This window comes from Rhagoletis pomonella, unplaced genomic scaffold (assembly GCF_013731165.1).
Source record: "Rhagoletis pomonella isolate Grant_MI unplaced genomic scaffold, Rhpom_1.0 Rhpom_scaffold_00006, whole genome shotgun sequence".
Classification (NCBI taxonomy): domain Eukaryota; kingdom Metazoa; phylum Arthropoda; class Insecta; order Diptera; family Tephritidae; genus Rhagoletis; species Rhagoletis pomonella.
The window spans coordinates 14696483-14715105 of record NW_023458560.1 but is presented as its reverse complement, the minus strand read 5'-3'; the positions used below and the strand labels follow the sequence as shown (position 1 = coordinate 14715105).

The window sequence follows — 18623 nt, the reverse complement described above, 5'->3', positions numbered from 1 at the left end:
TAGTTGGCGCGTATGGCGGGGTCGCCTTTCTTGTGGATTGGGCAGAGTACACTTAAATTCCAGTCGTCGGGCATGCGTTCATCTGACCATGCACCTTTGCTGCAAGCTAATTGTGTTGTTTATGAGGTTTGACGAGCCGCTGAAGGTAATTTTAATAAAAATCAAAATTTTTGATTTTCTGGCCGCCATGTTGAAGTTTGATCAAACGTTGTGTATGGAAAGGCTAAAGAATTTGCCCGCACCACTAGTATACTCTAGTCACTAGCGGCACCCCAGGCATACGCTCGCGGCACCCCAGGGTGCCACCACACCCACTTTGGCAAATCCTGATCTATGTAGAGGGGAAGCGCTTTCATTTGACATCTCACTTTTTGTAATTCAACGCAAGGATCTTATAAGTTTTTAGACATGTGGCAACCCTATAGAAATGCTAAGCTCTAAAGATAATACCTTTAGTGTATGAAATGGAATGGGGTCACCAATTTAGTGTATCTGCACTTACAACGTGATTAATTCTGACGTCTGATCAGCGCGAAGGTCCAACGAAGAAGAGAACAAAAAAGGAATTGCGAATAAACTCGCTGGTGGTTTTAATGCTGCCGGATCGTTGCGAATTTAATTAATTTTAATAATTTTCTTTAAATGTGCAATGCTGCCACATACCCCTATCGATATATCGAAGGATCTTATAAGTTTTTAGACAGGTGGCAACCCTATAGAAATGCTAAGCTCTAAAGATAACACCCCTATCGATACAAAATAAAACAAGATCTCATCCAAATCCGTTCAGTAGATTTCGAGATTAGCGCGGTCAAAAAATTTTGGCTTTGCTTTATACTACTACTCAACAAGTGGCAACCATACTCAGAAAAATAATACATTATTACAGATCTAGAGGCTAAGTGTTTTCATTTGACAGTGACGGTGCACAACTGATGCCTAGGCTTATTAGGATTGAATATAGTAATTTTCTTAACACGTGGCAATCCTATTCAAAAAATAAGACATTCGTGCTTTTCGAGAGGCCAATCGCTTTCATTTGACACCATATTTTATTCGGTATTCTCGAGAAAAGACCAAATCTGACGGGTTTAAACACAAAGGATCGGTTGTTCAATGTCTGATTAACCTCAATCGGAGGTAGAAACTCCTCTTCAATGCGGCGACTGCTTTATCGATCACATGTTATATATGTAAATGATGTCGAAAACGTTGAAAACGATGTTTAACTTGAAGGTAGTGATAACGAGACATTGAACAACGGGCCCTAAGCGATACTATTTATCTGTTTTTTCTTATTTTGAAAACGCGGAGCTTGTTTTTTTAAATTGCCATTTTTCGAATAACTCAAAAAAAGGCGAATCAGCGAACACCCTAACACATATACATATATGGACATGCATTTATCTAGTTGTGCATATCTACATACAGCATAGCTACCACCATTTTTAAACATATGTACATATGTACATATCGCTCGTTTAATAATATAGAGATGTAACTCCAAATTTACGTTTTTGGAGATTCCAGTACGCAATTAATAAGCTTGATAAGTATAATATGTTCAGTCTAACAGATAATCAAACTTCCCAAATATTGCGAAGATATGTGTCTTTCCATCTGTATTTTTATATACCAGCTGTATGAATTGATAAAACTTTGATTGCATTTTCCCACAAAATTGAAATTTTGAAATACTTCGTTATATTATTAAATGCGCGATATGTATGCACGTACATATGTACATAATTGTGTAGTTCTGCGGGGAAATTTCTGATTCGACGTTAGAGGAAACAAAAATATTAGGTGGATTAGAGATGTAAGCACGCCTGCATTGTAGAAACATGCGTACCTTTGTACATACATACATATGTACATATAAATCTTGCATTGTTAAAAAATAATTGTGTGTATAATGTACAGGGATCAACGGATCAAGGTAATCTGCAGCAGGCACGACCTTAAATAATACCTACATACATACATGCACATACATATGTACATATTTATGTACATACATACATACTAGCATACACTATTCATACGTAAATGTACTCAATTGCGCGGGAAAGCATATTTATATCTACGTGTATGTATGCAAGGGTGCTTATAAATATTTGTACATGTACATATGTACGCATTTATATGGGCATATCACTCATTTGATCAAACGTCTGTATTCGTAAACGTGTTACCGAGAATCAAAATGAATGCCTACCGATTATTGTGTGTTTGCCATGAGGTGAGGCGTAAATTTAGCGGTAAACAAGCGTTGATCTGCGATTGACATTAATCCAATGGCATTTTGTGTAGATGCGGAAATCCTCGCCAGTATGGAAGAAACCTCCCCGTTAAGCGATAATAATGCATATAATAGTCCAAATATTAACGGTATTAAGCGTGAACATGCCTATGATAGCTGCGTGATATGCTTGGGAGCACATATAGTATTAGTATGCATACAGTTAGGTAACGATCATGCGCCCAGTTGGAAAATGGCTCAACGATGAAATTCCAGGTCTATGTACGTATAAGCCTAACATTATAACTGACTCTGATTCACTACTAATTAGCTCTCTTAGGAAGTAGGTAACTAAAAACTGTAGAAGCACGGAGTTCAATTTTCCAATGGCGCGAAATGTAGTGACCCAAGTATAGTAGCCGATCTTGGAAAAAAAATAAGTTAGTGGCGGATCCTGTGGGCGGTTTTTGGGGTTAAACTACGTGTCAGTCAGTGGCGGACCTACGGGGGATATTTTAATATGGCGCATATGTATGTATAATATGGCGTATATGTATTACACGCAGGCCGGCGATGATCTCCTCTTAAAAAACTAATTGGCAATTTGGGTAAGTATTAGGTAATAAAACCATTCGTTTTTAATTTTTTTTTATTGTTAAGTACCGGATACTACATATGTAAGTGCATACGTTTTTCTGTTTTACTCAGTTTTTGGGGGCATTTTTTGGCTAATACTGTTGTTTTTTTTGAATAAAAATTTAATTTTAAATTAAGTAATTTTTCTGTTTTTCCATGAAAATTGTACTTAGTTAGGTTTTTAGATAAAAATTTATTTTGAAGTTGATAAATTTTCGGACTTCGACGTGATCCAAAAAAGAATTTTATTTTAAGTTAACATACCTAGATATTTGAAAAAAAATATATAATTATTGGAAGGAGCACAATAACGTACCGATTACAGTACTTTAATCAGCAATGATTGCTTGCTGCTTGCGTATCAGGTATTGGTTTCCAACTGGGGGTTTTATACGCACACATACTATCTAAGTGTTTATATAAATATACATACATACATAAGCAATTTTGTCATTAAAAATTAACAGCAAATAATCCGTGTATCCCTTATTCCGCGTGATAGAACATTGCACTAAATACTGGATTGCTTGACAGCTGGCTGCAAAATTGAGATATAACAAAATGGACGTAATCAATGCAATATATCAATTAATTTGTGTTTGTAAATACATACAAATTTCAATACTAAACCCAGCTTTTAATAGTTGCAGGGACCGTAACCGTTATGATTTTTATAACAAGGATCAAAATTTAATCTTTATGTTGGGATTAGTATTTTTTCGATAATTTTTAATCGTTATTTTATGATTTTTATTTTTTCGATCATTTTTAATCGTTATACTATGATTTTTATTTTTTCGATCATTTTTAATCGTTATTTTGTGATTTTTATTTTTTCGATCATCTTTAATCGTTATATAATGATTTTTACTTTTTCGATCATTTTTAATCGTTATTTTGTGATTTTTATTTTTTCGATCATCTTTAATCGTTATACTACGATTTTATTTTTTTCGATCAAAAATAGCAGTTATTCTTAGTTTTTTAATGTGTAAACCGAATGTGCACAGATTTGACTTAAAAAACAGTTTTACAAGGCATGCAAATGTACACTAGGATGGTCCAAAAACAGTAAAGTCGGAATGGTAATGCTCTCACCCCCTAGGATTGTTCTATATCGAAAAAGTATACCCCTATTTTTATACCTTTCATGAGCATGAAATGGTATTACAGCTTTGGCCCGATGTTTGTAAGTACCACAATTAGAAGAGATAGACCCATTGAAATGTATACTTAAATGATCAGAACGTCGAGCTTCGTCGATTTAGCCATGTCCGTCTGTCCGTCTGCTTGTATGCAATCTAGTCTCTCAGTTTTCGAGATATCCGGATAAAATTTGGTAGGTGGGTGTATTTTTATAATGCACTAATCATTTGTCGGAACTGGAATAATCGGACCACTATAACATATAGCTCCCATACAACTGATTGCTCAGATATGAGATTTTTCGCTATAACTCCTCCAGTTAAGCAGTTAGGAACATGAAATTTTGCAATACTTCCGCCCATTATCAACAGAATACTTACAGTGAAAATTAATAATAAGATATAAGATTTTTTGTTATAACTCCTCCATTTAAGTAGCTAGGAACATGAAATTTTGCACTGTTTTCACTCATTATGAAAAGAATACTTACAGTGAAAATGGCGAAGATGTTAGTGTTAACCAGATATTGAGTAACCGGCCCTAAGTATACCAAACCCTACTGCGCAATCTTAGCAATCGTTCTACTAAAAATTTTCTCGTTTTATATTATAATGCTGAAATAATTTCCTTGAAAACCAACGAACTCTGAAAATTTGCTTGTAAATGTTGTTTATCGAAACTCAATGTCACGAAAAGTAACGTGCTTTTTAATTTTTTCTCTATGAGACTTAAAAAAAGCTTAATTTACAAAGGAAATCTCGGCTTTAAAGAATAAGAAAACCGTAGAAGGAAAACCCACGAGTGCGAAAAAACATGTTTCATAAATTGCTTGATCTCTCTGCAAAATTATAGTTTATAATGACAATAAAGTACAAAGTAAGTAAAAAAAAAACTTCGAGACTATGCAAGAGCCTGGGATATAGTGATCTTTTAAACGTTGAAAACGAAAATTAAAGGCAGCTATGAGCGCTTACCCAAAATTTGCTTGCACCACATTCATTTCAGTTTTGTACAACGGATTAGGGAAATATTTTTCATTTCTATAAAAAAATTTCTTTGAAATTTCGACAATAAAAAAAAAATAAAATAAAATAATATTTGTTGCGTCCAAAAGTATAGCTGTTTTTTTACTTCATCAGTTCGTATTTTATTCTGCATATGTTATGTACTGCATTAATTTTATTTGTTCCAATTTCTGTGCCTGCAGCTAGTGCTTAACGATAATTTTCGCAACTATTTGAGAAACTTGTACCATGTACAAACTTGTACTTGTAAGACAGGCTACGTAACTTGGGTATTCTGTCTATTGAAAATTCTATGGCTATATCTTTAAACTTTGATGGTGTTATAGATTCTTTTGCGGAACAGAAAGCTCGAGGAAATTATTTTATTAATAAATATCTTATCAAAATTAAATTGTTATTTCATTATAAATATGTATAAACCCATGCTCTTGAAAATAAAATTTATTAGATATTTAACTAGAATGCACATATTATTGTTAATAGTGTTGCGTAACTACTTAAGAGTTTCATTAAAATTAAATTACAAAGTGACGATTTTTACTAGGAGGGCCCCATCCAAAGAATTTGCCACGGGCCTCAGATGGTAAAGTTACGCCGCTATATATTTGGCTGGCTTTTTTCTGTGTGTGTAGCGCGTGTCTGCGTTTAATCTCTAAAACTGGTCGTAACATTGTCTCCGTATCTTCCAAGTTCTCCGCAGCAATTTTGCATTCATCCCGAATTGCCCTCCACAGGTCCGGCAGAAGTTGCAAGTCCAAAGGAGGTCCAGGGTTCGATCACTGTACCGAAAAACTGCCAAAATATTAGTTTTTCTTTTAATAGTGCCTTGGCAAAGCTTTTCATAAAAATCATTTCCCGTTCGGCAGCGGCATAAAACTGTAGGTCCCTGCATTCAAGACAACAACAAAAACAAAGCAAAGCACAATGGTATTCCAACTCATTCAATTGGCAAACAAATTTACTATTCAAAATGTAAAGGTGTACGTTATCAGTATAGGCCAAATTTTGTAGACAATGTTTTTGCACATTTATCTACGAAAATTCGTATGTATATATGTGGGTGTATAATTGTTTCCACGCCTTTACATTGGCATTGACATTATTAAAATTTATCTACAGTTTGCTAAAAAATTGCGGGTCCCGTCACCCATTTAATTATAAAATACGCAAATACAAACTAAAAAACATACATATTTCGGAGAAGTACAAACTCTAGTATTTATGTATGTGTGTTGCTTGGTAAACGGTGCAAAGAAATTTTAGTGGCGCAAAGTTCTGATTCATATCAACGCATTAGTGCCATTTGTGTTTATGCAGATACTTAGATACATAAATAATATGGATACAGTGGATATAAGTATGTAGAGTGCATGTTGCTGTTCGTATCAAGCGTATTGTAACGCCCATCACACAAGTTAATATTCCCACGAAGGTGGTGTGGTTGATTATGTCGCTCGGAAGTAAAATTATCTCACAGATATCATTGTGGAATCTTCAAATTAAATACTCACGGTAGAACATTTCGCTCTTAATGTATTTTGCATTTGTGCTCACAAGGCATAATTTGGAGAATAACATTACCATGCATGCACATCCGCCTACATACTACATATCTGCGAAAGGGGCGTGCCCTATAGAAACAACCCCAACAATTTCCACATATGTATGTATGTATGCATCTACATATGGATATATGTATGTATGTACATATATGTCGTATTTTAAGCAGATTTGGCTGCAAACAGTGATGCTGTTTACAAAATAAAAATACATCTATCAGTAAGTCAAGACGACTAGCTAAATTAATCGAACGCGTATCGTATTTGAAAGCACTGTATTCCTGAAGGAAGACTTTCCCCCCCTATTATGAATTTTCATACGATAGACGATAAACGCTTGCCAGCGTATCGTATAAAATGAGATGTCGTATTATGGTTTCCACACGCCGATAGATGTACTATTGTGAATGACAGTGGTATTTGTTTACTATTTGTTGTGAATTTAAATGAAAAAGCTGTTCTTGTCTAGATAAAATATTTCCAAAGCGAACATTTTGAACTTGAAAGTCGCTAAAATTTCCATAATAGCCGTGTTTTATTTGTCCAGAAATTTAAGCTATTAGCTTATTTTGTATGGAGGACTTACCCAACATAATTATATTGGCTTATGAAAAGCTATCTTGGCATATATATTGAGCAAGAGGCTTTGCCATTCAGCATCAGAAAGTTGCTCCTTCATCCAATCAGAAAGAGGCAAAAACATACTTTGACACTATTTGCAGTCAAACAACTGTCAAAATTAGGCTAACATAGGAAATAAGCTAATTTCGTTTTATTTGACCAAGATTTAGCTACTTGCTTGTGATGGTTGAATAAAACATGCATAATGTCATTTTGCTCGTGGCGCTCAAACAGTGGCAATGGCCGACAGAGCAAAGGTCTGGAGTGTTAGTCGAGAGATACAAGGTTCCGAGTCCCAGAGCAGGAATTTTTTTAAAATATTTTTATTTTTTATTTATTTTTTTAAATTGTAATATAAAAAATTAGAATAAAAAAAATGAATAAAAAATAAACAATTAAAAAATAAAAATAATAATATTAAAAAAACACAATTATAAATATTACAATACAATTTACAAAATTACAATTAAAAAAAATCCTGCTCTGGGACTCGAACCTTGCTTCTCTCGAGTAGCACCACAGAGGTTTGCTCTGTCGGTCATTGCCACTGTTTGAGCGACACGAGCAAAACCGCCAACCGAATTTAATTACTAGGAATGTAGTAAATGCCACGATGTTCTCATCATTCTTGAGTAAAAGCTTTAGATCTGCGTTTTCAACACTCAAAAGCAAAAACAAAGTACGTGTAAATTTTCAAAGAGTTGAGGCGAATTGTGCGTGTGCCTCGTGCCTCGTGTGTTGCTTGGTGTTAATGCGCTGGCGCTTTCCATATACTAGTGTTGGCGCGGCAACTCCGGCTACGGTGTTAACGCAATTGCGCCGGGCAGCACAGTGTTACCCATACCTACTTATCATATTCAGATGAAGTACCATTTCCACTTTTTTGTTCCATCCGTGTGGTAAATACTGTTTTAGTTTCAAGATAAAGGTGGGCCTCATAAATCAATTTGTTAAGAACCTAGAAAAAAATGGGCAATGGTTTCTATACAATGAGAAAATTTTCTGGTCTGAGCATTGCTAAAATAAAAGCGAGAATTTCCGATTAAGAATGTCCACGATTTAGCTTTCCGTGATTCCATATGTACAAATTTGATGTAGCCTTCTCTAAGATATTTGCTTTTTTTACCTTTTCGACCTTTAATTGTAAAGAGCAAAATAAGCCCTTATTTCTGATAATATGAAAGTTTTAAACGTTCCATATTTAAATTGGACACCACTTGTATCAACTCACGTCGAGCGTATATGTAGTGGTGGTTTTAGTTGCAAATTAGTTTTTTTTTGTATTGTAAAAGTAACAAATCTAGAAAACTACACGGTAGGAAATCGAAATTTTCCTTATTTATGTAATCAGTATAAAAGCGTGTTTGCATTCTTTTACTTTAACAAGCGATTAATTGAATCAAAAGTTCAACTCTCGCATTCAATAAAAAGGTGAACGAAAGGTTGAACAATGCAAACGCTGCTTAATGGCCAAATCACAAGATCGGTGGATTAGTACAGATTTGTATATATTGAACATCATATCATCAGTGGTGTTGTTTAGAAATTTTTATTGAGAATGAGTTCAACTCAATAAAAAAATGTCCAAACATCAGTAATCCGTAACTGGCAAAATGCGGAAATCTGTACATTTTTATTAACATAACTTATTTTTTTATTTTTTACTCTTTAATCCAATTTAACCCTGAATCGGTAATCTTCGTCGATTTGACAAACACTGTTGCTCATTTTCTATTTTTCTCACCTTTGGATTGAAGAGCGAATTGCTCTAAAATTTAAATAAAAAGCTTAAATAATAAGTATCCTCTATATTATCTTTCTTGTTAAGGCTCATCATTATTGAAAGTAGTTTGGCAATCTTGCATGCAACATTTTTCTTTAAAAAAAAAGGGAAATAAAAAGCACTTTGTCGATTCGACGAAGATTACCTTTAACGTACCCTTTAACATCCACTTCTTCTTGATTTTTAAATTTCTTTTATTTTTTTACTTATTTTACTGTTATAATAAATATCCTTGCCAATTTAAGAAATATTTCTTGGAAACTATTGTAACTTAAGAATATTTTCTTTAGTAACGCGTTATGCGACAGAAATGCTTATGTTTTGTTTATACATTCATTTCCAATGGTCGGCATAAAAAATAATTTTTTGCGAGTTAAAATTAAAACGCACAAAAAGGTGCATAATCAGCTTGAATTAAGCCTTCATGAGAGAAATGTTGAATTGAATCAGGTTACTTTTGAAATTTTGTCTAAAAATTAGCGTTTTAACTGCTGTCGATCAGTCAAAATCAATAAAGTAGCTATAACTAATTACAAAAACGAACTTGTTGTATGTATATCTTAATAACGTGATGTAACTTTTAAAAGAAATATTATGTATTTTAAAAAATATACCTACAAACATGTGTGAAAAATTCATAGAATGCTTCATATTTGTTACAAGTTTTAAGCAGTTAAGTAGTTGAATTCAAGTTATAAAGTTATATAATGCGATAACATGCCAGTGCTTGGGGCACCAATAAATATAGAAACTCTAACTTCAGACTCGAATTCAGCGACCTCAAAAGACCCTGTAAACCAGAAATTCATGTCAGTATACTATTTTTTTTAATTATGGCGACAAAATGGCTATGAAATATTACCGTGCATCGTCATATACGTATACAGTAAAACCCGCTTAAGTACCTCACGAAATTAATACCTGCCTTTATTAACTCTTGAACTTAAAATTATAACTATTGATAATTCAAAAAATTTAATAATTCAGAAAACCAATGAATTTATATTAAATTGGGAGGCGTTATAAAATTGTGCGTTGTCTTGAACGCTTGTTGCTGAATGTCGTTTATATATGTAAATACAGTATTACCATATTTTGAATATTACATAATTGAAGTGAAGGTTTACACTACCGCAATCGGATGTAGAAACTTTAAAATTACGTAATTCGGTTACCATCAGTTACTTAGTAGACAAAAGTCGAAAAGGCATCGAGAGAGAGTCGGTTCCATTCTACTTAAAGCAGCCGAACGAAAAAAGTCGATTTTTAACTAAAGTCGACCTTTCCATCCCTATCGTCGATCCGCTGTGCAATAGTGTGATTTTGCTTTAAAGTCCTAATATAAAAAAGAATTATAGCACCTTTGCACCAAAACAACAGTCGCCAGTGGCCAGTGTTATAAATTTTGGAACTCAATAGATTCACTCATTTTGAGAAAAATTTTTACCGGATTTGATCCGTATATACTAGTATCCGAAAGGAGGATATCCGAATACACGAATAGTTCCGGCCAAACCATAATTTTTAATCCACAACTTATAATTCAAGTTTTGCAATTTTTTAAAAGCAATAGTTCAGTTTAAAGAAATATATAAAATGCAGTGACCAAATAACAACACTGTTCCACTGTACCCATTTTATGACTAGGTATGACTCTATAAATTTGTGTGTGAGAAAGAGAAGTGACTCCCCTATTACATGCTCCTTGGTGAGGGCTCTCTTTGGAGAGTCTGATTCATTTTCCAATATGGTAGCTAAGGAATAGGTGTGTCCTAACGAATTTTCTCTCTTTGCGCAAAATCAACGTCAATGCCGGGGTAGTCTGATTGGTTGCAAGGTATGTTGTCTGCCTGCCTGCCTAAATGCAGGCCTGCTTGCTTCATTACAGTTAAGTCTTGCTGAATGCCAGAGCATTGTTCGAACTGGTTTTATATGGAGGGTGGCAGTAAAAAGATGTCGTCTGGAATTAGAAGTTGTATGACAGGTTTAAAATACGAATGCCTGACTGATTATGTAGCTGTTTACATGTATTAGTAACACAAGCTGACTGAGTGATGCCAGTGTTTGTATCGGCGATAAAGGATAGGCAAAACAGTTTCGTTTTTCGAGTCAGAAGGGTTGGTCGGCAGTGACATTTAACGCACATTTTTGTGGATTAAACAAAATTAGCTTTCGGAAGCGCAACGAATTGGAACGCGCGTGTAGTCTGTCGGACAATGGTCAATCAGTGCGTAAGCTGTGTCGATTTACTGCATTAAGCGTCGCGTGTATTATTGCAAATTAACTAAGCGTGTTAGCGATTACCTGATTACAAGATTAGACCAAAGATTTTTTTATTAAATAGTAAACAATTTGTCAAAAAAAAGATTAATGTAATTTTAAGTGAAAAATAAACAAAAGAGTAATAAAAAACTGAAAGTTCACTAATTAAAATAAAATTTCCCGTGATTAAGTTTAAATAAAATTCGTCAAAATTCTGTCCTCGTTGTGGGGCGCGCCCACCCAGCTGGTCGGTGGACTGGAATACAAAGGCGCTAAACAGCCAAAATTCAAATTAACCGTCGTCAGTACGCCGAGCCCATCACCAACATCCCCGCCACCAACACCACCTCCATTATCGCTGTCGCATAACACCTCCAACAACATCAGCAATTCACCGTTGTTATACAAGCACAACAATATGGTGGAGACTACAACTCCTCCCAGCGGCATTGCTGTGAAACGTTATGCCGTCGGCATGGTTAGCGAGGGCAGCCCGCTTAGTGAACACCAGCTTCAGCATCATCACCACCAGCAGCAGCAACAACAACAACAACAACATTTACAACATCAACTGCAACAACAACAAACCAACCTGCAACACGCAAACCACGGCCGCCAGAGTTCGCGATCCCCACCCGCGACTACACCGAACGCTGCGTATTTGACGACCGCCATGCTTTTGAATTCGCAGCAGTGCGGCTATTTGGGACAACGTTTGCAATCCGTTTTGCAGCAACAACAGCAGAAACACCATCTACAACAACAGCAACAACAGCAGCACTCACAACAACAGCCGCAATCGCAAACTCCTTCCTCCGACGATGGCTCCCAATCGGGCGCTACCATAATTGATGATGAGCGTCCATCCCGACCTGCGCCAGCTACAGCAACTGCTGCGGCGGCAGCAGCTTCACTTTTTACAATTGACAGTATTCTGGGTGGCTCGAGGTCAGCTGTGAATAGCAACAATTTAAACAGCATCAACAACAACAGCAACAATAATAGCAATCATATTAGCATCGGCAGCACAAAACGGGCCGATTCTCCCGCCTCACCCAGTTCTAACTCCAGCTCAGCGGCAACAAGTCCCATACGACCACAACGAGTTCCTGCTATGCTGCAACATCCCGGCTTGCATTTGGGACATTTGGCCGCAGCAGCAGCGACCGGATTTGCCGCCTCACCGTGCGATTTCTTAGGTGAGTAACTATTTTAGGATTGCCGGTTTATCGAATTAGGAAATTTGATACTTTTTTGCGAACCTTTTGCCAACAAAATTGTGGTGTGTCTTGGCAAAAGCATTTAAGTCGATACAAGCTCTTTTTGGTGACATTGTGTTTTAATTTAGGAACTGATATTTTTATTTATGTATGTTAACATATCCTTACCTTAATATAAAAACGCATTTTCTTTCGAAATACTTCTTGGTATAAACGTCGGAAGATTATTCATCACGGACTAATTTAATTAGCTTGACTGTTTAGATATTAATAACCAATAGTTTAAACAAACACTTTTGAAGTGATATTTTTTTGAATTTAAAATGCGTAACAAGGAGCAGCAGCCGAATTCCAGCATTCGCTACCGCCAATTTTGATCGCTAAAAATCTCCGAAAAAACAACAGGCGCGCCTAACAACATTCAACATCTAGTTAAATACATGCCTATCATACTGCCAGCTTTGGCTAATTACACATTGCATCTGTTACTTTTTAATGTTACGTAATTTTAGGCCCCCCTGTTTTTGATTTAGAGAATTTTGGCGTTGGGAATTTAGCGTAACGATTATTAGAATTCCACTGCAGGTAAAATTTGTTTGGCATGTTTTTTTTTGGTGCATGGGCTTCATCGTCGTTCACATCTTGTCAAAGGTATCGACACACAGTGCTTCAAACTTGGAATTTACTGTCCATAATTCACTGGAGCCTTCACTTTTCAACCAATTTGGTTAACTGTTATTTTTATTTTTTTTTGAATGAAAGCTGATAAAACTAGTAAGAGATCAGTTGAGTCATATTTTTGAATTTTTATTAGTTTATATTATATTTTTGTTAGTGCAAAGTGCAGAAACTGTAGAAATTTTGAAGAAAATTGATTCACCTGTTCCAGTTAATAAGTATTAAATAATAAAACCTAGTTGAACACAATTGTACGGTTCCTCCAAAAGGAAAAAAAATTCACAAGAAAAATTTGAAATTTATAAACAAAATTTTCACCTAAATTAAAGTAAAGAGTATTACTACAAGTTTTGGGTATGCAGTTTTATAGATAATTTTTAATAAAGTACAATAAATTAAAGCGTTTGTTATATTATAAAAAATCAACGCTAAGTCTTATACCATTTTCCCACGGCAAGCTTAATTTTTGAATTCAATAAATTTCCGATAAAAATTAGAGACGGCACCGATTTGTTAGTAATTCGCATGGTAATTGGATCTGAATTAACAACAAATGAGGTAATTCGAAGGGTAATTGGAGTGCGAATTACGAATGAGAGAGCGAACTACGTAATTGGGGTGCCGTGGGAAAGCCGAATTAGGCACTTGCACCTTGTACTTTGTTGTACTAAAATATAATGATCTATAAACTGCATACCGAGAATTTTTCTAAAAACCGAAGAAAAAATAATTAATTTTAGTGAAAACCTTGTTACATTTCAATTAAAAACAAAAATTTTCGTTTTGGGGGAACCCAGCAATTGTTTTCAACTAGGAACAGGAGAATGGATTTTTTTGAAAGTTGTACTTTTTCTGCACTTTGAAATTTTTTATAACATTTCAAATATTTGTCGTGATTTTTTTTTTTTCTTTTGAGAGAACCCTAAAATTGTTTTCAACTAGTTTTTATTGTGAAACATTTATTAACTGGAAGAGGAAAATGGATTTTCTTCCACATTGGTACTTTTTTCGCACTTTGCCCTAAAAAATTTAATATAATCAAATAATAATTCAAAAATCAGGCTCAAGTGGTCTCTTGCAAATTAAATTAAGTAAAAAATGAAGGCTCCGGTGAATTGTGAACACTAAATGCCAGTTTTGAACGACTGTGTGACGGAAGTTGGATGTATGCACGATTATACCTCCAATTTGGCGTTGCTCCAAAGCCAAACTCCTTTGAAATTGGTCCGTTGTATTGTTGGTGGCTTGTTTATTCATCCCTTAACAGTAATAAACAATTCCATATCAGGCGACTTGGTTAGAAATTCGTTGATTAGCTATGTACTTTGGTTTTTATTCCGTTTTTTATCAATCTCCATGAAAAATATGTTTATTATTTTGATTAACTTGAATAAACCCAAGTACGTGTAGCACCTTTGTGTGTATAGGAAGTTATTAAAATTGTAGTTTAAGTTTTAAGAATTTAAAGGACATTTCGAAACATAACAGAGCAAGAATAGGCGAAGAAAGTGAACTTTCAACTGCAAAAAATGCATAAGTTGAGAGCTTCGCGGATTAAGGACTTTGTAGATGATATGTTGGGAGTAAAATTGAAAGAAAGGCAAATGTGTTTGAAGCTGAAGCCAGCGCGCAGCATCACATGAAAAAGATGGCTTAAAGCTAGAACACAAAAGCTAGGCTGATATGACATACACTCAGTTAATAGGCCAATGAGGCTAAAATGAATCCTCTCCGATGACCACAAATATACGACGCGCGATACCAAATGCGGTGTGATAGCAAACCGTATCGCTCGGCCGATACGCAAGCGATGTGTCGCCGCAGTGACGCTGTCGTGCAAGTGTGCACAGTTTTCATCGCTTCCTATCAATTTCCACGTACTCAGCATGTCGATGTCGCTTTCATATCGTCAGGTCCGTCGAGAGGGAGGAGGGAAAGGGGTGTATCACCCTGTGCACGGGCTTTTTAAGGGGCCTGAAACATCAGAACCATAACTTTTTATTAATTTTTTTTAAATATAATTGCTCCTTCGTTAAAGGTTTTTGATGATTGGGCCCGTGATTTTTCAGTCCGGGGCCCGAGTTTCATCTCGACGGCACTGCATATCGTATCGCTTATCGCATCGCCTATCGTATCGCTCTAATGTGCGCCGTGCCTCAGATGACTGCGAATGGAGCTACGGGGCGTATACGTTACATACGCAACTACGGGTATATGAGCACGAGTGGTTATTTTTATACCTTTCATGAGCATGAAATGGTATCACAACTTTGGTCCGATGTTTGTAAGTACCAGAATAAGAAGAGATAGACCCATTAAAGTGTATAATTAAATGATCAGAACGGCGAGCTGAGTCGAATTAGCTATGTCCGTCTGTCCGTCAGTCCGTCTGTCTGTCCGTCTGTTTGTATGCAATCTATTCTCTCAGTTTTCGAGATATCCGGATCAAATTTGGTAGGTGGGTGTATTTTTATAATATGTAATCATTTGTCGGAACCGGAAGAATCGGACCACTATAACATATAGCTCCCATACAACTGATTGTTCAGATATGCGATTTTTCGTAATAACTCCTCTATTTATGCTTAGAGTGAAAAATAAAAAGATCAGGTCACTAGAACCTATAGCTCCCATACAACTGATTGTTCAGATATACGATTTTTCGTTATAACTCCTCCATTTAAGTAGCTAGGAACATGAAAATTTGCACGGTTATCACTCATTATCAAAAGAATATTTTCAGTGAAAATGGCGAAGATCGGGTCACTTCGGGTGATCCGGTTCTTCATTTAAGCAGCTATGAACATGAAAATTCGCATCGTTTTCACTCATTATTAACGAAATACCTACAGTGAAAATAACAAAGATCGGGTCACTATAACATATATCTCCGATACAACTGATTGTTCAGTTATGAGAAATTTCGTTATAACTCCTCCATTGATGCAGCTAGGAAAATTAAATTTTGCCATACTTCCATCCATTAAGAACAGAATAGTTACAGTGAAAATAACCAATTATTTCATAAAAATTACATAAATATAGCTCCCATACAACTGATTGTTCAGATATGAGACTCTTTGTTATAACTTCTCCATATATGCTGCTAGAAACAAGAAATTTTGCACTATTTCCACTCATTATCAACAGAAAGTTTACAGTAAAATTAACAAAGTTCGGGTCACTATAACCTATTTATTGCCACCATACAAATTATTGTTCAGATATGGGGTTTTACTGTAAAACTCCTTTATTTGGAAAGCTAAAACCGATAAATTTCGTAAGCTATTTTATAAATAATAATACAAAGTCTACTGAGAAAATCGTCAAAATCTATGCTGTATAAGCTTTATCTCTTGTACCACTGATTGTTCAGTTACCAGTTTTTGCGATCTGTTAAATTAAAATTTTCAGACGTTCATGAAAGGTATGAAGCCTTCGGCACAGCCGAAGACAGTGCTGCTCTTACTTGTTTATACTTTTTTTAGTATATCTGTTTCAATTTTAATTTAAATACAATTTCGCGTTGGAACATTGTTCCGAAACTGAAAGATAATGCATTTTCTAAGTTAAGTGTGCCTCCATTTTCGACCAAAAACGCGTTTTAAAAATTATGGTCCACAGTTACATATGAAGTATCGAAAAGGAACACTAAAAGTACATTGTGCTTCACATCGTTGTACTTAGTGTTGATACAAGATAATTTAGCTTATACTTTGTCGTAAGTCAAAACTTGTATCCAGTGTTAACCAATATTAGTTACACGGCAAATCTTAAGACTACGATTTCGTCAACTTTTTTTGTAGTCATAATTAGCCTCAATCTTACAAACTTACTGTTATTAACTTTCTCTGTTCTTCGTCCTTCAAAATACTCTTATTTAACTCCCCTCATTAAGTTTTAGTACCTCAGTAAACAATTGAATTAACTTTAACCAATAAATATAATATTTACATTAAATTGCGATTTACTTGAAACTCTTTACCATTTCATACGTCTCCGGTTATTTTCAATTATTGTCCAAGAGGTTGTTGTTCAGTCCAATCCCGATAGTGTCGACTGCCCTGTGGAAACAGCTGTTCGCATTGAAACGCCTTACCGATCATTGAAATTAATCCTCCTATTATAACAAAGTCACAAAACCCAGCGCAGCACTATTGTGATTTTTACTAATTTTTATGGAATAAAAAATAAAAATTAATTTTTGTGTATATTATTTTTTCGGGTGTTGAACGGTATAATGTTCTGAACCAAGAATGCATCCAACTTTTTCTAACCTTTTTTTTTAAGTCAATTTAGCTTCATTTGTTCTTCTCATCTGGTCACACTGCAAACTATAAAGGCTGAGCATATTTATTTAATTTCAATTTTATAAATTTTTAATAAAAAAAAATATAGTTCACACCCCTACAAAATCTATAAAACTCAAAGTTTCTAACTTTGTAATAATTAAAAAAAATCGTAAAATTTTCATAAAAATTTCACGCTTTTTATTCAGATTTTTTAGATTTTTTTGGGTATGCAGTTTTATAGCACATTCAGTTTTAGTTTAACGTAGTGCAAATTTGAAGTTGCTACAAAATACCGTTGGTTTTTGGGAATTATTTTGTTGACGGTATTGCGCATTTTCTTCCATATGAAATAACATGTGATCATTCGTGATATGGAAGAAAATGCGTAACTTCTTCGGCAAAAAAAATTACATATCTAAAAAAAGTTTGAACCTGAAGGTTGAAATTGTGTTGAAAATTTGACAATTTTTTTTTTAAATTGTTACAACGTTGGAAACTTTAAAGTATATGGATTTACAAACTGACATAACATCAAAGACTTGATTTACTAAAGTTAAAATTTGTTTTTAACATGCCTTAAGTAGGTTAATCTTGGAGTCTGTTCTTTTACTTTTGGAACCGATTTCTCAATGTCTCAAAAGGCTTTATGTATATCATCTTAATTTGTAAAAAAATAAATACTTTGTTGAATTTATATATACAGATGACGTTTAGGTACTTCATATTGCTCACCCAGGCATTGAGAAATCTGCCCATAGTAATGCAGGTAAGATGGCCTCAAAAATAAAAAATAAATGTAACCCAAGAGCGCCTTGCAAACAATGATTCTTTCCAAATGTATGTATGTATACATATTGGAGAGCAATAAAATAATTTAAAAGCATTTCTAAACAAGACATATACCTATGTAGATAAATAGCTTTAGCCGTAAGAATGACGGTACGTCGAAGCTTTTTATCATATATGCATACACTTAGCTATGCCCCTTAAAAGGACTAATTTTTTTCTAGTAACACGCTTATAACCTTAGCGTTAACACTTACCCATAAATCACCTTAACCCCCCCACAATGCCAATATTCACCAAACACTTACATAAATACTAGAGCTCTTGATATTCGATTAATCGAATATTCGAATTATTCGAATATGATACTATT

At 34.8% G+C, this 18623-nt stretch overlaps 2 protein-coding genes across 2 annotated transcripts in view; both read left to right on the top strand.

Annotated features, from left to right (window-relative positions):
• The window catches only part of LOC118741584 (probable cGMP 3',5'-cyclic phosphodiesterase subunit delta), a 3076-nt gene extending 566 nt beyond the window's left edge, over positions 1-2510 (top strand). Inside the window, exons 2-3 of the mRNA XM_036473581.1 lie at positions 1924-1939; positions 2314-2510. Of these exons, the coding sequence (XP_036329474.1) occupies positions 1924-1939; positions 2314-2510 (213 nt within the window). The remainder of the gene's footprint in view (positions 1-1923; positions 1940-2313) is intronic.
• An 8924-nt stretch (positions 2511-11434) lies between these two features.
• LOC118741583 (homeobox protein goosecoid-like) lies at positions 11435-12481 on the top strand. The gene has a single exon (XM_036473579.1). It carries the CDS (start codon positions 11693-11695, stop codon positions 12479-12481), a length of 789 nt encoding a protein of 262 aa, XP_036329472.1. The 5' UTR covers positions 11435-11692.
• The last annotated feature ends 6142 nt before the right edge of the window (positions 12482-18623 follow it).

What these genes read in the sequence shown, in the direction of transcription:
- LOC118741583 (XM_036473579.1), top strand. Translation starts at nt 11,693, where the DNA reads ATGGTGGAGACTACAACTCCTCCCAGCGGCATTGCTGTGAAACGTTAT.